Source organism: Melanostigma gelatinosum, assembly GCF_949748355.1.
Source record: "Melanostigma gelatinosum genome assembly, chromosome: 15".
Taxonomy (NCBI): domain Eukaryota; kingdom Metazoa; phylum Chordata; class Actinopteri; order Perciformes; family Zoarcidae; genus Melanostigma; species Melanostigma gelatinosum.
The window spans coordinates 2,227,287-2,252,972 of NC_136648.1; the positions used below are offsets into that span (position 1 = coordinate 2,227,287).

General features: G+C 42.7%; 1 protein-coding gene across 1 annotated transcript; it reads left to right on the plus strand.

Moving 5' to 3' along the window:
• Positions 1 to 16,591: 16,591 nt before the first annotated feature.
• Positions 16,592 to 24,048, plus strand: LOC306789109 (major histocompatibility complex class I-related gene protein-like). The gene is made up of 7 exons (XM_079284901.1): positions 16,592 to 16,730; positions 18,004 to 18,270; positions 20,121 to 20,399; positions 20,912 to 21,214; positions 21,618 to 21,743; positions 22,389 to 22,466; positions 22,957 to 24,048. The coding sequence occupies exons 1-6, from the start codon at positions 16,661 to 16,663 to the stop codon at positions 22,445 to 22,447; spliced, it is 1,104 nt and encodes a 367-aa protein (XP_079141027.1). The 5' UTR covers positions 16,592 to 16,660; the 3' UTR covers positions 22,448 to 22,466; positions 22,957 to 24,048.
• The last annotated feature ends 1,638 nt before the right edge of the window (positions 24,049 to 25,686 follow it).

Genomic DNA, 25,686 nt, shown 5'->3' on the forward strand with positions numbered 1-25,686 from the left:
TACTTAATCCTATATCACTTTATGTTTATCTTAATTATGCATTCCCAAAACCCTTATGATTATGACTATTTATGAATTATTAATTATTAAACACTTATTATATCTACTAACTACAGTTTTTTGCTCAAATTTCTTACAATTCCCCCCTAACTCACAGTTCACTGTGAGTTAGCTACTCAAATGTAGTTAGCTACTCAAATGTAGTTAGTTATTCAAATGTAGTTATTTACTCAATGTCCCTGGAGACCTCCCCCCTACTCAATCCAGGGAGAGGCTCCCTATCTATCTAAACAGAGGCAAACAATTCATGCATACAGATATCATTGCAAGTATTCCTGTTCAGTTCCTTTCACAATCGAGTGCGTTGAAAATCACTGCCTTCCATGACTTGGGGCTGGCAGGATCATGATACAGCCGGATGTTTTAGAAGTCCATCTGGGCCTTATCAGGTCCTTCAGGATCTCCGAGAGGATGGTCAGGAACCGCTTGTGAAGTTCTGCTATGGCACCGCTGGTGGCCTCATCTAGACTGTGGCCATCAGAAGCTCCAATTCGTCCTCATCCTCGTCACATAACTGGTTGCCTGGACTGGTGTCTGGCTCATCGGTGAAGCTATAAACCCCTGTAGAGGTCCACGGATGCAAGGGAACCCCCATCCACAGACAACTCGGCGGTCTATGACGACAGCACACAGAATAATTACGATTGCCAAATATGTATGTTTTCACTGGCCAAGCATACTTCCCAACCAGTCGGTGAACGGATTCGTGACACCAGAGTTGTCTGCTAGCTCTTGGCTGAGTGCTGTCAGTCCCTCCAGAGCCCTGGTCACCGATCCATCAGGAGCTGTGTTATTTGGAATGAAAGTACAGCACGCAGACCCAAACATCTGGCACACGCCACTTTTCTCTGCTAAATCATATCTAATGCCATTCTGTTCTGCAAGGTCATTAAACTAGTCTTCGCCAGCTGTGCATGCAGTCCTGATATGGCGTCACTGGTGAAGTTTACAAAACGCTGTTGGTTATAGTAAATGTAGTTGATCCAATCGACATTTTTATTAATCATCACCCTCTGAGAGAAAACAGATTCTAAATCTGCTGCTATTTGATTTCTGGCTTGAAAGTCATTAGACACCCCCCTTGGCAGTCTTATGACATCTTATGTACACTTGGTCATCAAAGGCTCCCTTCGGGCCACCGGCATCTCTTTTGGATCTTCTGTTAGCATGTGGGCGTGGAGAGATGAGTTCTCTATAAGTTGCATCAGTGACAGGCAAGATATAGAATGACAATATAAGTTGCACCAACGCACATCTACCTGTCCAATCTTTAGGCAGGATTGGATATATGGTTCTTCCTCCACACCATCACCATAAATCAGCTCTAGGTGCTGTCTGTCTTAACACACTGTTATATAGATAGTCGCTAGCATTGTGACTGTTGCTACAATTTGCTATAATTTGCAATAATACTGCCTACATTGGGCCCTTAGCTGTATCTGAGACTGTACAATCAAATGGACCCTCTGTAACCTTGAACAGAGGTGGGGTATTATATTATACAGGTGGGTAATCTCAGTGTAGCCTCTGACAAGTGTGATGGAGGGGCAAAGTGTCATCAGTAAACAGAGTCAAAATACAACTAAATTCAGGACTTATGAGTCTGAATCTTGAAGGAACTGGTGTTGCTAGGGGTTGCTAGGTCCTGAACACACAATACAATCTGTACTACTGACTCTTAAAGGATTACATCTACCCACCCCCTTTGTACACATCACAGGCATAATATGATAACAGCTTCCCATACTTATGTGTGGCAGGCCCACACTGGTCAGTTATGATGCACAAGGTTTTGGACATCCACCCGTAGGTGTGTTCATACTTGGGACAGGAGACTACTTCACAGAAGTCGAACTGGACCGTTGATGTTGTACCTTCTTTGAACATAAGAGTGAGAGTTACATTTTCATAGGTGAGTGTCGTCAGAGAAGCCTCTCTACGTGGTCTGAGATCGGTTTGATTAGCTACTGAGGCTAAATGTCGAATCCTGATGTAGTCATGCATGTGATCTGGTTCCTGTCTGTGGTTAATTCCACATACTAAGAGGGAAGCTACTGAACTCAGGAATAAAATAATTACAGACTTCCATAACCCACTGAACCTAGAGTCTCCTACTGGACGCCCTCGCTTAAACTGTGGGGAAAACGGCATCTTCAGTACTGTCTAAACCCCTCTTTTGAGGTGTCTTTGGCTTCAAATTTTCCTGTTTGATGTTCAATCCTGTCTCTGCGAGTGTCTTACTCGTTACCTTCGCTGCTGCACAGTGAGTGAGGTGGTGCCAAGTAGCTCCAGTTTTACCTTTCACCTTTACTGCATGTGAGGTTGCCAATACTACCTCCCATGGACCGGTCCACCTTGGTTCACTCCACTTGCGCTTGTGGACTCTTATCCACACCAGACTGCCTGGTGACACGTCAGCCTGCTTCCTTTCGTCAGCTGCTGGTTCTGCGTTTGTCACCTGAGAAAACAAAACTCGGCTCATGTTAGTTAGAGCTCCCGTATATTTCTCATTTCTAGAGTTAGCAAGTCTAGTTGTGGTTTATCATGACGTTATTAAATCTCAAAAATTGTGAGTAGCACCTTTACTGAAAACTATTCTAAATGTGGATCTACAAAAAATGTTTGACACCTTACCATAAATGTTTGACACCTTACCATATCCCCCCTTCACCTCGATATCTCTGCTGTAAGGGATCACATGGCAACCATCTATGTATCTTGGCTATACACTGAACCTCCCCGTGGTCCTGGTGACAGCATGGGCATCTGTTGATGTCTCATGGGAGGAGGTCCAGCTGGACCTGGTCGTAGGTACTGCTGATGTTGTGGTGGGAACGGAGCATGTTGTGGTGGTGCATTGGGCTGTCTTCCTCTTCTTTTATGTGGGCAATCTCTCACCCAATGACCTTCTCTCCCACATACGTAGCACTTCCCTCTACCTACAGGTCTTTCATACTCTCCTCTGTAGTTACCTCTCCCTCTGTTGGATGCTCGTGCACGTCCTCTGCCTCTATACTGTGGTGGAGGTTGGTAGTACACCACTGTGTGGGCTGGTACTGCTGGATTTGGTTGGTATGAGGTCGGGGGTGCAGCTGGATATTGGGGCTGTTGTGAGGCCTGAGCCTTGGCTACGGCCATCTGTTTCTTGGCCAGATGTTTTCTGCTGATTTCTCTGTCGACCTCTGCTACTTGCAGTTTCAGCAGTCGCCGCTGCATTCTCCTTATCGCCTCGTCTTCTTTACTTTCTGCTCGTCTTTCCTCTATCTGCTGTTGCAAATCTTTTCTGATGCGTTCTACTTCTGTTACTTCACATTTTAGTCTTCTTACCAGTGCTCCTACTTCCTTACTCTGCTTCTTTAATGTAAACATTATGCAGCCTAGGAGTATTCAAATGTGTGTATTAAATGTGCATGCTTGTCATCACATGAATCAAAATCAACTCACCCTCTGTGCTGTATGGCGTGTGGCCGTTGACTCCAAAACTGGGATCCACTGCTTCACTTCCCAGATCTGGACCCACTCAACCACGCACCTTGACTAAAACAAACACAAAACTGCCAAAAGTTCAGCAGTAAATGTTAGCATACGTCTGTAGTGTAAGAGAGGTCAACGATCTCTCAAATATGTTTGCGCCGTCCGTGTCAAAATTGATTCTTAGGAACGATGTAAAATAGTAAATGTACCAAAATTAGTCAATACTGGATATGTGAAGGAATCTCGAATCCAAAATTGAAGCTAGAATTCCGAAATCAAACTCAACATCTAAATCAGAATCACAATCACAATCCAGTTCCAAATCAGAATTCGAAAGGTTTAAAATTGGAAGTAAAATGAAATTAAAAAACAATGAATAATAATCAATTAAATATTAAATTCAACTTTAAAAATCAATAACTGTGTTCAAAGATATTCAATCAGAAATACCAATGCAAGTCAAACAGTTGAACTGCACTTACACTCTGGTCTGCACAATAATGAATCACAATTAAGTTCAAGAATTGAAGCACAACTGAAACCATTAATCTTTGTTAAAATGCTGAATTAAAACCAAAGTCAACGACTAAAGTTATAATGCTTAATTAAAACTAAGGTCAGGATATAAGCTCACAGCTCTTAGACAATGAATCTCTGAAAAATGTACAGATTCTAAACACTTCGCCGAACCGGAAGTTACCCTGAAACCGAACCGGAAGTTGTCCTGAAACTGGCTGTGGTAACGGATATGCTAACCGCTATGCTAACGACAAAAACGGAGCTTCTAATAAAGCATACGCACACACAAGTTTCACCAAAATCCCACACTTTAATTCCACTGGTACGCCCTCTGTCTCCTCTCACACTCTACTGGTTATTTTATTTTATAAGCACTTATTTTACATACAGAGTACCGCAACACCGGAGCTACACGTAGCTAGCGTTAGCTCCTCACAGCGCGGCTACAGATCATGCAATGTTATTCATCATTTTAAACGTATTTCCACGCTGCTAAAACACAGACTGGTCACACGTATTAATGGACTTATTCATTCATCATTTTAAACGTATTTCCACGCTGCTAAAACACAGACTAGTCACACGTATTATTGGACTTATTGTCCGGTTTTATTACACCTTAAACCTCCGGTTAACAGGCTATTAGCTCCTCCAGACCCGAGTTCATTGTTACGTTTGATCACGAGTTAGAAACTTCCAGCATCACCCACTCGCCCAGTCCGCCTAGCACCGCCAAAGCCCATTATTCTACGTCTTCTGAATCACCCCCACGATCGCTATTTTTCCATTCACGGCCAAAACAAGCGAGAGTGTCTTTCCCGGAGCCGCAGCCTCAGAAGCTAACTCCCGCTAGCCTAGCTTCTCTAAGCAGCGTATGCGTCGAGACCTGAAAATTCATGAACGAGACCCGCCAAGGGTTGCACGCCAAGGCCGGAATGCCACAATATTTCAGTCCGCCAAGCTACATACCTGCTTTAAACTAGCTATCTGCAGGCCTAACAATACTTATGTTGGGCCGAAGGAGGCTCCCAGCATGAGCAAAGCAGTTCGCCCGGTCCACAGCTGTTTGATTCCAATGTGGTGATTTAATTACAGCGCTGTCTGCCTTTAATTTCTTTATTCTTAGGATCCTTATACTCTGGACTAATCCCTTATTTCATCATACTTCAGACAGTAAATCGTAGCTTACCTCAGTGGAACGTGGCCTCCTCCATGGAACGTACCCACCGGCAACGCAGCGTTAGCCGTTAGCACACTTAGCCAAGCAGAAATACCTCTAACGTCCTACAAGCTACCTCACAGATTTCATGAAACGGCTCTGCCTACCGATATTATGGGCCCAGGATGTCTGCTTGACCAACGCTGCCTCCAGCACACACAGCGAGGCCGGTAAGACTGTCCCTTCGTGGTTGCCAAATTTGTTAAGGTAGAATTTACCTCACAACAAGAGAAGGCCGGAGCACATGTGGCCGGCTTTGTGCCGTCGACACACACGCTGCAATAATAACGCTACCAAAACTGGTTTACAATTATAAGGAATTTAATTCCACTGATGTAAGTACATTTATAGTTACACATTGGAGTATATACTCCTATGAAATATTAAAACAATAAAACCCCATTTGCAAAAAACTCTACTCAGCTCCTCAGATATAAAACACGTCTGTCCTCTGCGAGCATTCAGGTGAGAGAGAAAAAGGCTTTTAATTAAACCTCCCACCCCTGTTCGACACACCTCCCCTTCCGTCTATCTCAATTGCTATTGGCCAAATTCCCCTATGCACTTTTAGCTACTTAATCCTATATCACTTTATGTTTATCTTAATTATGCATTCCCAAAACCCTTATGATTATGACTATTTATGAATTATTAATTATTAAACACTTTTATTATATCTACTAACTACAGTTTTTTGCTCAAATTTCTTACACACCCCTGGGGGTGCGCGAGAGGAAAAATGTAATGGCGGTGCAGTCCTGTCTCCTAAAAATTACGTTCCCCCAAAACTAAAATGCATTCTCAATTACGTTTGACCACGAACGTATTTTCTCCCTGATTACGTTTGTGTTTGACGTACAAATACGCTTCTCATCAACATATATTTGCCGTACTCTAGTCTTTATGATGTTTCTGTGATCTGCCTCGCCTCTGCCCCGCCACCCACGAGTTGTTGACCCGCGGCCTGTTCCGAGGGCTGAAGACCTGACGATCGGGTGCCTCGCGGCGGGGGCGGCTGGAGACCTCGCGTCCCGGCGCCAACGGGTGAGCGCCGCCACTCGGAACCATAAAACCAAGTCCCGGATTTCACCCGGGGGACATTGTGGAGGTATTGTGACCGGGTGATGTGCCTCGTTGCTGGGGAGGTGCGTGTGTGTATGAGCGGATTTCTGACAGGCGGCGTGTTGTGGTAGTATTCTGACCGCGTAACAGGGAGAAGGAGAGGCGGTGGTGGAGAGGGAAACAAATGTTAAAGAGATGGTGGCAGGCATTTTGGGGGGCAGGTGCTCAAGCAAAAAAAAGGGCACCCATCGCCAAAATTATACATGAAATTAAAATAATTATAAATAAATAAATAACACAGTCAGATATTTTCAACGTATATATTTATTTTTGTTAACGCAACCAATACTAACTCAAATTATCAAATTGAATAAATAAATGAATAATAGGCAAAAACAAGGCCAGACAAAAACAAAGACAAAACAAAGACGGGCTGATGGCTACAATTTCGCTGGTACTTGTGACTTGGTAAAGGTTCATTCCTTCAAGGCCATATTGTATAACCAAATAATATGTTAAATAATAAAAAAAATATTCTAACTTAAAACTCTGCTCTGAATAAATTAAAGGATCTTCACAGGAGCATCCTCCTTGGTGCCATCTCTTGGAAGATTTTTATTACTTCACTGTGATTTATTTCAATGTCTTGCTCAATGGCAAGCAGGAGAAGGTCGGAGAGTCTTTCTTCCCCACAGAGACTCCTGAGCCTGGTCTTTATTATCTTCAGTTTTGAAAAGGATCTTTCCACTGAAGCTGTTGTCACTGGCAGTGTTGCATAGATCCTTACCATCTTCACAAATGTTGGAAAGATGAGCTGGCCAGTGTTCTCTTCAACAATGGCAAGGATTTCTTGCAGGTTCTTCGAGGGAAAGATGGAGTGGAACACCTTTAGCTCTGTCTTCAGCTGGTCCTCATTTTCCTCATAGAAGTCACAAAGAACATGGACAGCTTCCTCTGCCTCTGGGTTTGGGGTGCTTGTCCAGTTGGCACACACTGTTAGAGAGTGGAAGGACCGTATGATTGTACCAGTTGGACTTCCAGTGATGCTCCCATGGAATCTCCTGTTGAGCTCTGCAGTCAGGGTATCAATAAATGTGTAGTACACATTCGACCTGTAGTATGACTCCACAGAGTCAATCTCATCACTCACTTGCGATGCAGTTGTGCTGTGTTGGAAACGCACTGGCACTTTCCGTTTCCTCTCCTGACCAGGCACAACAGTAGGTAAAGGAATGTTGAGAGCCTCTGCCTTCTCTGATGCACCTTGAAATATCTCGGCAAACTTCTCCTCAGACCTCAATGCTTGTATTGTGTGAATTACACCATCAATTAGGTTGTAGGCTGTGGAGTGGTCCAGGCTTTCTTCTTGCAGAGCATTTGATGCAAGAGCAGTGACTTCAAATGCTGGGGTGGTGATTTCCATGCAGAGAATGAATGCGAAGTTAATCGCATTTTTGTACATTTTTGCATCCCCTAGGGCCAGGTCAGGTGTATGTCTTTCGCAGATCTCATTGAGGAGCATCATTATAGCTTCCAGATTTCTCTGAAGGGCCTTCAGTGCTTGTTCCCTGCAAGCCCAACGGGTATCTGACAGCCTCTTCAGCTCCACAATGTGTCCCTCTGGATGCAGTGATTGCTGCAATCTAACTAAAGCAGCATGGCGTTTTGAGGAGCCACTGCAAAAGGCATACAGCTTCTCCACGAGGCTGAAGAAGGTCACAAAGTGCTTATTAGATTTGGAGGCTTCAACCAGGACCAAGTTTAGGCAGTGTGCTTTGCAGTGCACATAGAGGGCCTTCTCATTGAGTGTGCGTATTCTGGCTTGAAGGCCTTTGTACATGCCACTCATGTTGGCTGCTCCATCGTAGCCCTGGCCATACATATTTTTGAGCTCCAGACCATTCCTCTGTAGAAGGGAGACTACAGTATTCTCCAACTCCTGGCCTGTTGTTGTATCAACGTTGCAAACTTCAAGAAACCTTTCCTTCATTTGCTTATGTACATATCGCACTACAAATGACACCTGTTCTTTGTGGGAAACATCAGTGGTCTCATCCACGAGAATCGAGTACATTTCAGCCTCTTGGATTTCTCTTTGGATCTCCCTCCTGACGTAGGTACCCAGTGCTGTGATCAGGTCATTTTGGCTTCTGTTTGACAGCATTGATACCTGGGGCCTTTTCTTGGTGACTTTCACTCTTTCAAGATTTTCTGTATGCACCTTCAGCACACTGTCATAGCGGGAAAAAAGATGAACGAGTTCCAGAAAGTTACCACGGTTGTGACTTGAGTTACTTTCATTATCACCTCGAAATGCTAGCCCCTGCCTTGCGAGATACACTGTCAGATCTATTAACCTGGTCAGTATCTCTCTGTTTGTTTGCCTCTCTCGCTCTCTGGCTTCCACTCCCTTTACATCTGATACTTCAAATGAAGTCTGGAGTGCCTTTTGTTTGTAATGGGTCCACCTCACCATGCTTGTCATGTGGACCTCTGTGACAGAGTGCTGCTTAATTTTTTCAAGAGCAGTATTCCATTTTCTGATCCCATTTCTCCATTCCTTTCTGCTTTTATATCTATCTTCAGGTAGAAAAAGCCGACAACTGAAACAATGCATTGAATCAGCACTTGGGGAATACTCCAGCCACACATTTCCAGAAAACCAATGCTTTTGGAATGACCGCCCCTCAGCATTTTTGGGAAAAAACATTCCTGGTTGACAGGGCCCTACACTGCAGCACATAGCAATGTAACTCTCATTGCACCTGATGTGAAATGCTTCAACATGGGACGGATCTGTAGGATATGGCATGGTGGCTATTTTTGAAATTGCATTCTCACTTTCATCAACAGCTCTTTCCTCCATATGCCCTTGCTGTGATGTAAAGGGAGCTGCGGTCACTTCACCCTCTTCTTCACTCATCTCCTCAGGCAAAACTGTTTCTGTTGCTGCCCCTGAACAGAACTCAGTCCTACACTCTGTCTGTCCTTCCTCATCTGTGGTGGGCTCATCTGGACCAGGTAGGGTTTCTGATTCTCCCTCATTTGTTTTAATAGTTGATGGCCTGATCCAAGATAAAAGACAGCTGCTACCCTGAGCTGCTTGCTGCTTTTCCCTGTCCTTCTGTTTTTGTAGTCTCTCTTTTCTTGGCATTATGCTGCAATTTTTTTTAAATGACATAAATCAATGTTGTGCATAATAATCAAGACATTACATATCTCTCTAAAGCTGACAACACAGTACACACCCATGTTTTTACTGTTTTCTGACAGTTGAAGCATAAGCAGCATTACACTAATAATAGCCTATAGCCTACCACAATACCTCACCAGACTGTCATGTAGCTCAACTTAAGACCTACCTTTCTTTTTAATAATTAAAATAATTAATGTCTGCCTGCCTCTCTCCCCTCTCTCTTCATTAAACATGACAAACGTCAGTAAACAACTGGGAAAGGCTTTTAAATCATGGATTTCGTGAGGGTTTTTTTTGTTTGTTTTTTAGCAAACGTCGGACCAGTTGCGACGTAATGTTTTCAGCGGCGCTAATTGTTGTTGTTAATTTATCACCAAACAACGTCGGGGTATTGCACTGTCATTACCTGTCTGTCTGATGCTCCGGGTCAGAGAAGAAGTTGGCTTCAGCCGTTTAGCCTGACGCTCAGCACTGCACGCGCAGTAGGCAGTAAGTGAAGGAGGAGGAGGGAGGGGCGCGTGGGACGCTTGTGTGCGCCGCGGTGCATGTCGGGGCGAAATTCTCACAAGAACTCAAATAAATGCCCCGTCAGATATCGAAACACATTTGGGGGGAATTGATGACAGAAAAAGTAATTTTTATTTTATTATATTTATAAAAAATTTGGCACCAGCAGAAAGGGCACTTTTCTCATCCAGGGCAAAAGGGCAGGTGCTTGAGCACCACTAGGGGTCTATCTGTGCACGTGCCTGGCTATACAAATAAACTTGCCTTGCCTTGCCTCTATGCCAATGATTCTCAACTGGTGGGTCGTGGGCCTTTGCCTGACAAAAAAAAAAAAGAAATTGTGATTTTATTTTGAAGGGCATTTTTTATGCAGCGGAATTTTTCCAGAATTTACGGAACTTGTTCAGCGGTGCAGGAAAAACACTGACCAATGCGTTGTGAATCACATCACGTGATGCAGCTCAGCCAATCAAATATGGGCATTCTGACAAGTTTCCTGACTTGAGTGAGATGTACACACACCGTGACACACGGGGAGAGACGAGGACACAGAGAGCACAGCAGGACTGTTGAAGTGAGAGTTGTGAAAGTAAAATCATAGAACGATCTCCAAAAGAGAAAATGACCAGAGTGACCAGAGTCACGAGACTCTGACTGGACGGACTCATAGAGGTGAATTCTTCCAACTCTAATTTCTCTTTTTACAGGATGAGAAAAATATAATATCGTGGCTTTTTCACTTCACCCTGAATGAACTGAATATAAAGCTGCAGGGCAATTCAGTGAACATAATTTATCTAAAATGAATTGTGTTACGTAATTTATTCTCTAATTCAGCCGTTATTTTACTTGAAATGAGAAGAACATTTATTCATGTATTTCTATGTATTATTTATAATCCATCCAGTTAAATTAGAAAAATGAGAATATTTGTAAAAATATAATTGATGTGTACTTTCTTTATTTGATTTGCAGTTGTTTACTACACAGACATGACTAGACTTCTTGAATATAGATATACCCAAATTATATATATATGTAAAAAATATATATATATATATATATATATATATATATATATATATATATATAATATATATATCTATATTATATATATATAATTTGGGTCGTGGGTCCCGGCTTGTCATTAAGGGGTGATGGTGGGTCCCGCAGCCAGACCAGTTGAGAACCACTGCTCTATGCAACATAGGGAACCCTTCAAGTGGAGAAAACACAAGGAAGTGGCCTCTGTGATGCCCCCATGATAGATAAAACATGATAACTGTCTTCTGGAATCCTTCCAGTGGAGAAAACACAAGGAAGTGCCCTCTCGGTGGCACCTCCAGTGGAGAAAACATGATCAAGTGAAGGATACCCTTCCAATGGAGAGAATGAGATGCAGTGCCATACAGGCTGCCCTACATGCTGGTAAACGTTCTGCACTCTGGTTCCTCACTGCATGCTGGTGTCCTTTTTATTTTTTTCCGCCCCTGCCCCTCAGACAGCCACCATTTTCTAATATATATACATCCAATCTGTTTATGGAACCTTTTTTCCAATGCGGCCACTCTTGCCATCTCAAGAGCCCATTCTTGGACAAAAGGCCTCCCCTCATTCTTCCATCCTCTGAGAAGAATCTGTCATTCAAGGCTAAAAACAACCAGAAAATATTCACATTTAACAAGCTGGAATTAAGAGACTTTTGCCGTTTTTTTCTTCAAAATAATAGTTCTAACAATTTTAATAGTTGACAACTAATTTATTAATTGCTAAATCTTGACATCTCTAAAAGCAAGTACTGCAAAAGTCAAGAAACATAAATATAGAGTGAACACAATTAATATAATTATAATTGATATAAAGCTGCATTTGTCTGTTGTAGTTTGTTCAGGTGGAGCTTATTTTTAACAATTTTAATTGTACAACCGAAACTAATAATTATTAAAAAAAAAAGAAAAAGAAAATCTTCACGTTTTTAAAACTGGAACTGTTAAATGTTTTTACATGAAAAAATACTTAAAAATGAAGATTCAAATAGTTGTTATAAAATATGTAATAATCAGTTCTTCGTTCAGTTGTACTTGTAAAAACTGTTGGGTTTCATTCATACAAAAAAAATATTGTTCCCGTCTTAATTTATAAAGTGGAAGCTAAAGCTGCATATCAAAAATTTAAGTAAAGTAAAAATTAATTTCAAAAGGTACAGAGTGAGACCTCTTGATTTGTTTTTCTCTCTCTGGTGCAGCACTGAACCCGCAGCTGTCACACAGAGCTCGAGCTCCCGCCCCCTCCTCAACGCTCACAGAGGACCCTTCTGATTGGTCGAGACTGGCAGTGGGCGCACGCGGATCCACTCATGATCAGCTATAGAGGGCGTGGCCTACTCCACACAGCCGCCCCGCTGATTGGCTGTTTCTCGATCGCCGGGAATCACAACAAATATGGAGTAAAGTCGCTTTCGGGTGAGAGTCTCGACTTCTTCTTACTGTCAACAAAAGCCCCGAAACAACGCAAAACAACAATTATTTACTTCTAACAAGCATTATGTATTACAGCCTGATATATATTGTACTTCTGAGTCATAGAGCTCTCTTGTTAAACGATTAAAAACACAATAATGAGCCACACTGTCCCAAATAGTCACAAGAGCACAAAATGTGGATTAATCCGCCACTGAAAATAGTCCCCAACAAACGCACTATTTCCTCTTGTTTGACAATTTTTTGCTGACAACTAAAATTACCAAACTTATTTTCAGTGGAATGTGACAAAGTACATTTACTCAAGTACAAATTTGAGGTACTTGTAGCCTACTTTACTTGACAAACTCTATTTCGATATTGTGGTCTTTTTTACTAATTTCTACATTCATTTGATGAAGATTCAAGCAAGAAAGATGATCAAAAAGGAGCAAAAACAACAACAATAAATGTGCACAATGGCAGAAATGTAAACAGGTTAACAGTAAGATGCTGTCATGTGACCAAAGTTTCATATTTAGGTCAACAAAGCAGTGTATTATTTATACGTATACTATATTTTCACCTTGCTAAAACTCATGCAGTCTAATACAAAAGTCCTGAAATAAATCCTTCCTTCATGAAGGTTAAAATGTTTTTAGAGACTTGTTGATTCAACTGTATCCTCATTTCTATTGACAGGTGTTTCTATTATTCTGTCCACCACATTTATATCAATCACGGTGTCAAAAATAACAGAAACGCCTCTCGACATAATGCAAAACAGCTACACAGCACCTCAGACTACATTCTCCAAATATGATCATGGAGTTGAATCACATGTAGGTATTTAATGTTTCTTATTTTCCAGAATCAGAATCAGGTTTATCTCCAAATAGGTTTTCACAAACGGAGAAGTTAGGTTGACGTGTTGATTTTGCGTGTTACACCGGTGGCCCCCCCTTTTTCTTTTTTTAGTTGTACAATTATTCTTTCATATCATTTATATCATATGCATTGAATGTGTTTTAATTATTTTATGTTGTTCATTCCGCACACATGACATCAGTGTTGGGCCCTCAGGGCCAGCAAAGCCTCCTCTGCTTGCCAGAAAGAATCACAAAGTTATAGCTATTTTATAATTTAATCATTTTTCATAAATACACTACATGTATTCTAAATATTCTTCCCATTATCTTACTATCTCATTGCACAGCTCCTGTCTCCCTCAGTTGCTCTGCTTCCAGTGCAGCTTGTTTTAAGTAGAGCTTTCATCCAATCAGATTTCACCTCTGTGTCTCTAGGTAGAAGAGAGGCCCGAGGCCTGCAGACTCACAAGTGCATCCCTTTGCAGTTTAAGTAAATGGGGACGATGTTGTTGAGTGATTTTGTGAATATGTGGCTTTTCCATGAATAAATGATAACCAGTAGCTGTGTCATCATGAGGTTATTAGGAGCTGGTTCAACTGTAGTAGGACGGCACTGAAGGCCCAGGTATAAAACACACGGCCCACCACTGGTAACATGTAATGAGAAGATGGAGACATGCTTTCACTTGATGGTTTAAATGTAATATTCAGAAGATATGGTTGAGCATAAAACACTGGTTATCAGAAACATTGGACTCGAGGCTTCAGTTGAAGGAGGTCTTCATCGTCTCATCAGCTGTATTTTAATGTGACACTGAAACATTTGTAATCCACAAACCCTGTGACTCAACACTGAGACTCGGTGGAGTTCCTCTTCAACACAGTTCTGCTGACGCTGCTTCACTTCAAAAGGACTCCAGTGAATCAGATGTAAAGCTGACAGTAGTGGCCATTTGTCGGCTGAATCAAACTTAAACAAATAATAATCAAACGCCACTGATGCACCGTGGTCGGTATCCTTACGCAGCCAGAAGAGAGTGAAATGTCCAAGCAGGATTCCATTTTTGTGTATTTATTAAATAAAGCAAATAAAACAAACTAACAAAACTCCTGTGGTGCTGTCTCTCCTGTCCTGTGCAGTGCAATGCTGCTGTGCAGCTGGTAAAAACTATACGCCCACCCCGGTGCATGCTGGTCCTACCGTTCTACTCATTTAAACAGCAACAGGTGCCCACAGTAATTACCCAAAAAATAATATCACAAAACAAATTACTATTAAAGAGAAAAATAATCTTAATACATGAAACATCTACAATAATTAAACAATACTACTTATAAATGAGGTGTTCTTTCATTACAACTAGTGAGTGTGTGTATGTGTGTGTGTGTGTGTGTGTGTGTGTGTGTGTGTGTGTGTGTATGTGTGTGTATGTGTGTGTGTGTGTGTGTGTGTGTGTGTGTGTGTGTGTGTGTGTGTGTGTATGTGTGTGTATGTGTGTGTGTGTGTGTGTGTGTGTGTGTGTGTGTGAGAGAGTTGTTTCCTTCTTGTTTGTTGGAGCTTTCTTCTTCTTTCTTCACATTGAAGTGTTTTTGCTGAACTCTGCTTTGTTGAAGGTGTTTCTCAGCTTTCAGGAGCACTGAGGATGTTCACAGACAATAAGTACATTCTATATGTATTTATCTTCTTCATCTGATCGATACATGTGATCACAGTCATGGAGCATCAGGACGTTTACACGAAGTCATGTGACGTCCTCACGTGGTTTCTCATGAGACGTTCAAAGGCAGATACATGAATCATCCACAGGGGGCGCTGTCACACTGCTGACTTCACTGTGAAGGTAAACACAGAAACTCAGTTATTGATCATCAGAGAAACTCAGTTATTGATCAGAGAGAAACTCAGTTATTGATCAGCAGAGAAACTCAGTTATTGATCAGCAGAGATAAACTCAGTTATTGATCAGCAGAGAAACTCAGTTATTGATCAGCAGATAAACTCAGTTATTGATCAGCAGAGAAACTCAGTTATTGATCAGCAGAGAAACTCAGTTATTGATCAGCAGAGAAACTCAGTTATTGATCAGCAGATAAACTCAGTTATTGATCAGCAGAGATAAACTCAGTTATTGATCAGCAGAGAAACTCAGTTATTGATCAGCAGAGAAACTCAGTTATTGATCAGCAGAGATACAATATGACACATATCTGTTAGTTTGTGCAATAATCATGAATAATGATGTAATAATCATAAATAATACTATAATAATGAACAATAATACTGCAATAATGATAAATAAGACTGTCTCAGTAAAGCAGTGAGAACAAAGCATGAGTTCTTGAGATCAGATTTAAACTCTAATCTTTTATAAAGTGCTTGAACAACAGGAAGTGATGAGGGGTGAAACAGAGTCTCAACGCTTCCAAAGTGAAAAACAGCATCAGGTGTTCAAACATCAACAGAGGTGTTACATTTCTCTTCTTCAAGCAGTTTCCAGCGTCCGCAGCTCTGAGTCACTTCAGGAGCACGTGGGCTGTCGGACAGAGATGACCTCATCTGATGCTTGTGTTGGAGAAGCTCTCTGACTCTCTTCCTGCTTTGCTTCTCGTTTCTCTGCCTCTTGTTTTCCTCTCAAAGACAAACTGTGAGGTGAAATGCTGTTTGGTGGAGACTCTCTTGTGTTGTGTCGTATTGTCTGTGCTGATGCTTCAGGCCTCATGTGTGCTGAGACCAGCGTGCAGGCCTGTACTGAACACCTTCACGTGCTCACACATCAATAAAAGCCCTTGTTGGATATGGAGCTCCCCTCCATCTCATTCCATCAGCAGACGCTCTGATCGCACACAGACCTGTTCAACACAACAGATAATAAGAGTCTGAGAAACTGTCCTGCTGCTCATCAAGTGCAGCTGTGAACCACTGTAGTGCGACGTCATGTGACGTCTGTGCACGTGACGTGACATCAGAGTACACATCATGAGAGAAGACCCGAGCAGCAGGAGGTCAAACACTCCTTTCACATGAGAACAGCAGAATAAAGCCCCGCGTGTCCGCGTCTCCTTCATCCTCTCACGCGCTCAAACAACATCAATACTTTCACTTTCATTCACAACCTGAGTGGCTCACTTCTACCTAGTTGCACGTGACGTCACGCTCAGCTTAAATTCCCATTGGCTCAGATGGAGGTGGAAGGCAGCGCTGCTTCTTCTCTCTCCCGCAGTTCAGTGCTGATCCTGGAGCAGAGCGGACCGGATCACTTTCTCTCTTTAAGAACAGAAAGCACCAGAAGTTAAGATGCGACATTTCACTGTGGAGCCGTTGATTCTGTCTCTCCTGATGATACACCTTCACGGCGCGGCAGCAGGTGAGTTCACTCTTTGTTTGATAAGTTGTGTGATTGTAGAAGAAGGAAAGCTTCGTGTCTTTATAGACTGTGTTCATCAGTTGAAGCTGCTTTTGATCGTCTTTGATGTTTAGCTCCAGGACTTCCTCGTTGACCACAGAAAATGTGGTAAAAAGTCAGAAATGCTCTTAAAGTCCACGTTCGTAGATCCTGTGTGTGCAGCTCAGTGATTGGTCCCGACATGTCTCTGAGGGAGCCGCTGTGTCCTCGAGTGACTGAGTGAAAAGGACAGAAGTGTGTTCTTTCTCTCTCTGCTGTCGCTTTGATTTGGGACATTATTTCATCATATCAGCAGCATTCACAGCGAAACGGTGTGCACGCGCTTAAAGCTCAGACGTCAGCATGACGCAGCGCAGCAACAGTCCAACACCAGTCCGACGAGGAAAGAGCATGAAGCATGACGTCACAACAGCACGAGATTTAGTGCTCTTTTCTATTTCAACATCGAACTTGTTGGTGTTTGATGTAGAATGTGTGCTGCGGTTCATTCAGTGCTGTTTACAATCACTGTTATTGCATCAACGATGTCAATATTTAGTGTTAGTTATTGTCATTCAGTGGACAGAATGAACATATTCATACAGTCAGGAAACACGTCAGCACATTTCATCTCTCAGGCTGCTGTGGAGGTTTTGGACTTTTACTTTGAAACAACGAGTCAGTTGATGGTTGTTTTCCTGCTGAAGACAAACTACTTCCTGCTTTGTTGCTGTAATATTTAATATCGTTCACTCATAAACTCAATCACTGACAACCTGAGCGGCTCACTTCTACCTAGTTACACGTGACGTCAGGCTCAGCTTAAATTCCCATTGGCTGAGCTGGAGGTGGAAGGCTCAGACTTTCAGCATTACTCATGAATCATCTTGTTCTTCAGTCTCTTCAGTGTTCACTCCTTAAACAAGATGCAAAGTGTCATCTGTCACGAAATAAAACATGTTTCATGATTGAAAGGAAGAAGAAGAAAATCATATTATATATCAGCCTCTCACAGTGAATCAATAACAAACATATTTATATTTCATTTCAGAACAGATAGTTTTAAAACAATCATCAGAAATATTAAAGTAAACATTTATTCCTGTGTGTATTGAGTGCTCAGCAGATATTATCAGCATGTATTTATTGTACTGTAGTTCTTTTTGATTCTGTGAGCAGCAGAACAACATTGTTCAGTGATTTATTAAAGCGTGATATCTAAACTGAAAGTGATGATTTTATCTTTCCGTTCCAGTGATTCACTCTCTGAAGTATTTCTACACTGTGTCCTCTGGAGTCACAAACTTCCCAGAGTTTGTGACTGTTGGGTTGGTTGATGACGTTGAGATCACTCACTATGACAGTAACACCAGGAGAGAAGAACCCAAACAGGACTGGATGAGCAGAATCACAGCAGATGATCCTCAGTACTGGCAGAGGAACACTGACCTCTTTATGGGTACCCAGCAGGCCTACATAAACAACATTGAAGTAGCAAAGCAGCGCTTCAACCAAACTGGAGGTTTGTTTATGTTTCACACATTTTGTTGATATTGTCATCCTGTACTTTAGTAAACAGATGTCACACACACACACACACACACACACACACACACACACACACTCTCTCTCTCTCTCTCTCTCTCTCTCTCTCTCTCTCTCTCTCTCTCTCTCTCTCTCTCTCTCTCTCTCTCTCTCTCTCTCTCTCTCTCTCTCTCTCTCTCTCTCTCTCTCTCTCTCTCTCTCACACACACACCCACACTCTCTCTCTCACACACACACACACACACACACACACACTCACACACACACACAGCTTCTCTTGGCTGAAACAGGGTGACTCAGCAGAAACATGGCTGACTGAGTGGCCTGGGTGCTGCTGTGCTCCACTGATGGTGTTTGTGTCCATCCCATAATGAGCAGCAGAGATGATGAACACCTTCTCTCCACTGGGTTCCATCAGAAGAACTCTACTGAAGTGGCCACAGTGAGTTGGTCCGTGAGAAGTGTGCTGCAGGAACCTGTTGGTCACAGAGCGTTTACAACACACAGCTGGTCGAGGAACATGACGGCTGGTTTCTCAAAGTAGGGAGCAGGACTGTAAACGGGACGCAGGCTGCTTCTGCTGGGTCCTCTCCTGAGAGGAGCAGCATGTTTGAATGGAGCTGGCTGACAGGACCACATGGTGCATGTCTCATTCAGACCACAGGCTCCACTCCAGTGTGTCCATCCCATAATACTCTGTACATGTAGAGACAGAACCACAGACGAGTGAGCTTCACTTCACCCCAATGTGTTCGTGTCTTCATAAACATCTTCAGTGATGAAGCTAGTTATGAATTTGTTCAGTTGAACGAATGAATTGGCTACATTTCTGATAATCAGATGATAATTTCAGTCTTTAATTGAAGCAATAAGTCAAACATGTTGTAGTTCAGGTTCCTCAGTGTGAGACTTTGTTCCTTTTCTCTGATTGATGTCGTTGTGAATGAAATGCTGTTCAGTGTTGTTCAGACTGAAGAAGCACTTTAAAGAGTTCATCAGACTCTGAACTTAACGGCGTCTTCACACTTTACTGACATTTACACTGTCAACTATTTATGGATTCATTAAAAATAGTCATTCCATAATCAGCAAAGACGAGAATAATGAGTTTGAGCCCTAAATATGGAGAATAATACAGAGTAGAGTCATTGAACTTCACTCTGGTGTGTTTATGTCTTCATGAACAGACATCGTGTTAGAATAAGGAATCTATCAGTTCAACAGGAAATTAATTGACTTAAATGTTGATCATCAGATGATCACTCAAGTCTTTCATCAAGAAAACATGTCAAACATTTTCTAGTTCCAGTTTCTGAAATATGAGAAAGTTCTGCTTTTCTCTGATTAATATCGTTTCACATTAAATATTGTTCAGTGTTGTTCAGACTGAAGAAGCAATCTGAAGATTTCACCTCATCCTCTCACAACGTTACGACATTTTCACGAGTTTCTGACATTTTATAATATTTAATAATAAACATGTTAATAACAGATGAAGACACGCCCCCTGGAGGCTTTGTGTCTCTGTGTGAAAAGAGGACATGAACAGAGTCAGGATGTCCCTCTGTGTCCCAGCAGTCTCTGCCTCCCTGTCTCTCTCTGAGACGTCCACACTGTCCAGCTGTTGATTGGCTGTAAGTGGCTTCATCCAGCCAATGACAGCAGGAGGTGTAGACCCTCTGCTGTGGAGTCTGTGGATCAGTGTCGTCAACTGATGAGTCTCTCTCTCTCTCTCTCTCTCTCTCTCTCTCTCTCTCTCTCTCTCTCTCTCTCTCTCTCTCTCTCTCTCTCTCTCTCTCTCTCTCTCTCTCTCTCTCTCTCTCTCAGGTGTCCACATTTTCCAGAAGATGTACGGCTGTGAATGGGATGATGAGACCAATGAGGTCAAAGGTTATGATCAGGAGGGTTATGATGGAGAAGACTTCATATCATTTGACCTGAAGACAGAGACATGGATCGCTCCAAAACAACAGGCTGTCATCACCAAACACAAGTTTGATAATGACAGAGCTCTGATAGCACAGTGGAAGAACTACCTGACTCTGGAGTGTCCTGAGTGGGTGAAGAAGTATGTGACCTACGGGAGGAGCTCTCTGATGAGAACAGGTAGAATCACATGACCTGATGTAGTTTCATAAAGCTTCTGTTGTTTCTGACCAACAGTCACATGACAACACATGTCAGCCACGTACAGAGAGCTGCTGTGTGTCACACCTTTCTCCTCCCTCACCTCTCTTCCTCTCTCTGCCTCCTTCTCTCCTTCACCACATTTCCTCCCTCACACTCATCACCCCTCTGTCCCTCCGTTCTCTCTCTTTGTCTCTGAACTGTTTCTGTCTGTCTCAGTTTCTCTCTCTGTCTCTTTGCTCTGTCTTTCTCACACTCACTGTCCTCCCTTTCTGATCATCTCACCTCTTCATCTGTTTGTCTCTCCCTTCTTTCATCAATTCAACCTCAATGACATGTATTTGCATTGCATACATACATAAATATATCTATATAGTGTGTGTGTTACCAAGGCATTTAAAACACATTCATCCAACATGAATGATGATATGAATCCACAGTAAATAATAACACTGAAGAACCTATAACCCGTCTCTCTCTTCCCTCTCCAGAGCTTCCCTCAGTGTCTCTCCTCCAGAAGACTTCCTCCTCTCCAGTCAGCTGCCACGCTACAGGTTTCTACCCTGACAGAGCCACACTGTTCTGGAGCAAAGATGGAGAGGAGCTCCATGAGGACGTGGACCTCGGAGAGATCCTCCCCAACCACGATGGATCCTTCCAGATGAGCGCTGACCTGGACCTGTCATCAGTCCCAGCTGAAGACTGGAGGAGGTACGACTGTGTGTTCCAGCTGTCTGGTGTGAAGGAGGACATCGTCACCAGACTGGACCGAAAGGTGATCGAGACCAACGAAGGTGAGGCTGAGATCAGGTGTGATGAAGGTGGGAAGCACACCTTCAGTTCACTGGAACACTTTGTGTGTTTTTATGAGGACGGGAAGTTGAGTTCAGTTCAAGTTTATTCAAAGTGTGCTGACGGTCAGAAAGGAGTTTGAAGACGTTTGTCAGAAGTTGTCGTCGTGTCAAAAACCAACATGAGACAGAAAGCAAGAGAAACACACAGCTGGACAGAGAGAACACAGCTGGACGAGATCAACAAGCAGAGAGACAGTCATCGTGTAGAGCAGATAAAGAAAGGACAGACACATGGTGTGTGTGTTCAGGACTGTGGTCTGCTGGATGAACGGATGTTCTCCTCTTCTAACCTGCTTCATCTCTTCAGGTTGTGACGATTTTATTCTTGTTTTCTGCTCAACAGAGAAGCCCGCTGACATCACCTTCATCATCAGCATCGCTGCAGTGGTTCTTGCTCTCGGCATCGCTGTGGGTGGATTCATGTTTCACAGGAACAGGAACAGGAAAGATGAGAGACCCGAACACAGACGTTAGTATTTCATTAATATTTCAGTAGTATTTCATTGGTATTTGGATTTTCTGCATTTTCTTCAGAATGTGACAGAAGCAAACTTCAACAGTCAGCGGTAATGTCATGATGACATGACTAGAAGAGACAAATTCATATTTTATATTTAACATAAATTTCTATTGATGTTATTTCATCATATTTGCTTTTATTCTTCATAATATATTATATCTGCAGTTTTATAGAATCGACGAACACTTCAAGGCAGCTGGTTGTTTTCTACGTGTTCTTTTAGACTGTTGATGAAAGTAATTTGGACTTTTGGGGGGAAAATAAATAAAAACAGTATTTTTGTAATTAGAATAATGTCAGTTTTTTCATGCACATTGTTTCTACAAGGCTCAGATGATGAATAAAACCTCTTTCATCTCCGAGAGGAGTCAGAGTGAGCGGTGTGCTTAGGATCACTCAGTCACAGGTTTACTCTGTGGAGCTGCTTTTGCCTCCTCCAGTGATGACAGCGTGATGATGTCAGAGAGAAGTGAAGTCTTCATCAGTGGGAGGGGCTAGAAGAGGGGATCCTCTCCACTGGGAGGAAGCTGCTACAACACATTCTGACATGTTGGCTCTGGAGAACTAAAACGCCGTCTTTGCTTTTTATTTCAGCCAATTGCTCTTTGCCCTCTGAGCTCTCTATGAAGCTGAACCCTGAGGCTGAACGCTGAAGTCAGCGCCCTGCACACAGTGAGTTGCTTCATACGGGACATGAACTGTTCACAGCTGCTGTTAAACAAAGCTGCTCTAAACTAGCAGCAGAAGAAGCTGCTGTGATCGGTTCTCTGTCCGCTGTAGAAGCTCTGGGACACGTTGTCGCTGTGAAGAACATCTTTGACTTCTTCCACAACAAAGGTGAAGCTGCTTCATCTGATGTGAAGTGAGATGATTCAGAGAAAGACACAGATGAGTTCAGAAAGCTTCACATCAGCAGCTCAGATCACGTCTCAAACATCAACCTTTACAAACAGGGACACCAGTTTATCAGATGAAAATAAGCAGTTATGACTTCATAAGCGTGATGGTTCAATATTACAGAAGGTAACACTTCTGTGACTGAGTCATGAATATTTGGTGTCTCAATGATTGTGTAAATATGTGTCTTTGTTCTGATTGAAACATTTGTGGTGAATGATTTAGTTTTCTCTTTGATGTGTTTCTTTTCTTTTGGTCTCTTCAGGTTTATGGATAAATATTTCACTGGATCAAGAAGTGGTGCCACCACACTCTCCTCCATGAACTGTGACCTCACCACTTCTTCACCGTTCATGTCATGAAGTCATTGAATCTAGCTGTAGATGCTCATCGATCGGAACACATTTGAAAGCTATGAGCAAACATCAGTGGTGACGTGAAATGATTTGGATCGTTTGGTTTCAACTGAACAAAATGTAATTTCCTCTGATGAGACGTTCTTAAATCAAACGAGGAAGATTATTGTTGGAGATCTTCAGAACAATGAAAGCATCACATCACTCTGCACACACAAAGACGTGTTCATCTCAAACAAATCCTCCATATTTACACTTCAATGCTTCTGCTGTTGGGTTTCTGGTTCAATCGATGTTGGTAACACACACACACACACACACACACACACTGTCGGGTCTGGTGATGTGAAGACATAAAGCTTGAGATCAGAGATCTTCGTCAACCAGTCGAGTTTCTTCTCTTTTCATACTGAGGAAGTCGTTCTCTGCTTCTCTGCTTGGGTTCCATCACTGGGGGAAACGCTGCAAATCAACCAGCAGCACCAGAAACACGCTGCGGGAACCGGACGCCCGGAGTCTCCCGTAGGTGTCGGTGTGATGGTTTCCTATCTGTGTCTCTGCTGCTGGTGAACTGGACTCCAGCTCTCTCCCAGTGTGGACTGGGATTGACTCCAGTCCGCCTCCACTCTCAGCAGGACGACACACCTTTATTTCACACTTGTGTGAATAGTTTGTTTGTATGTTTCCTTGTTTTCTAGCAGCAGGTCAAAGGAAAGAATCATTTATGTCTCTGCGTGTTTTCTTCAATAATCAAGAGGATGTTTATTGTTTCATCTCATCTTTTGATCTGATTTGAAACATTGTTTTATGTAAATGAAGGCTTCTAGTTTCTAAAGGGCAGTGAGATGTTTGAAGCTTCTCAGCTGATATAAATCTTCTTCAATATGTTTCCTGATAGTATTTAGGGACGAGGAGGCTGTTGGCTTTACAATGAATGCTGATGAAGCGGCTCTATTTCATTCCTTTTCTACTTTTGTTTTGCTTTTCAATAAAGTGCCCAAAACTCCAAATGTGTGTCTCTGTGATTCAGCAGATATGCTTATGCTTATTAACACCACATATTCTTTGTGACTCAACCTTTTAAAAGCAGAAGCGCACACAGGTATGACGCTAATAAAGTTCCTCATCGAGCATCATATAACCCAGGGGTGTCAAACTCATTTTCACTCTGGGGCCACATCAGCATCACGGTCGCCCTCAAAGGGCCGGTTGTAAATGTAAGACGGTGTAAATGTAACTACGGTACTCCTAACATAGTTAGTTTAGTTTCCCGGGATATCTGTGACTTCCACAACACGTACTTCCAGTTGTGTGATTTCTCCTCCGCCATTGTTTCCTGTTGCTGGTGCAAAATGCATTCTGGGATATTTGGCTGTTCCAAGTACAGACAAGTCACCTCCGATGCATCCCGGGTAAAATGGGCAGAGCGAGCCACATCCGGGCATTAGGGCCGTGCTTGGCTCGATGTGAACTTTGAATTGGAACAGTACTTGGGCTGAGACTGATGGCGTTTCAGTACAGAGAAGTACGCATGTTGAGAAACTTGTTGGAAATCTTCTTTATGGGCTGTTGCATCTCCTGTCCACCTGTTGTGATAGTTTTAATGTCGGCACACAGACAACATGCCATCTCATCACTTCGACTTTCTATCTCATAATTTCGACCATGGGGATATTTTTATTTTCACATCTAACTTTAAATTTTTGTAAAAAAAAAAAATATATATTTTTTTTTTTTGCTGGCGGATTCGTGGGCCACATAAAATGACGTGGTGGGCCGGGTCCGGCCCGCGGGCCGTATGTTTGACACCCCTGATATAACCTGATGTGTGATGCTGAAATAAGGACTTTGTGTGTTTGTAGTGTGACGACCCCTCCCATCCACTAGGGGTCTGTGTCCTGTTTGCTGCCCACTCTGTCTTTCAGGATGTTGATGGGCAGCTCACGAGCCCCACCTGAGCCTGCTGGAAATAGCAGCTATAAAGATGCACCACCTGAACATGGCGCTGTGCCTCACCTCCTCTCGGCAACTGTTCTCTCTTCTTTTGATTCATTCTTTTTGTTTGTTCGTTCAATAAATGTCTATTTTTTACTTTTACTTAAATGTCTCTTTTTAAGATCCACACACAACTGTTTTTATGTAGCAGCCCTATGAATATTATATTCACTCTTCTCATAGAGCAGGGATTCCCAAAGTGTGGTGCGCGCGCCCCTGGGGGTGCGCGAGAGGAAAAATGTAATGGCGGTGCAGTCCCGTCTCCTAAAAATTACGTTCCCCCAAAACTAAAATGCATTCTCAATTACGTTTGCCGCCACTCAGAACCATAAAACCAAGTCCCGGATTTCACCCGGGGGACATTGTGGAGGTATTGTGACCGGGTGATGTGCCTCGTTGCTGGGGAGGTGCGTGTGTGTATGAGCGCATTTCTGACAGGCGGCGTGTCGTGGTAGTATTCTGACCGCGTAACAGGGAGAAGGAGAGGCGGTGGTGGAGAGGGAAACAAATGTTAAAGAGATGGTGGCAGGCACGTGCACAGACATTTTGGGGGGCAGGTGCTCAAGCAAAAAAAAGGGCACCCATCGCCAAAATTATACATGAAATTAAAATAATGATAAATAAATAAATAACACAGTCGGATA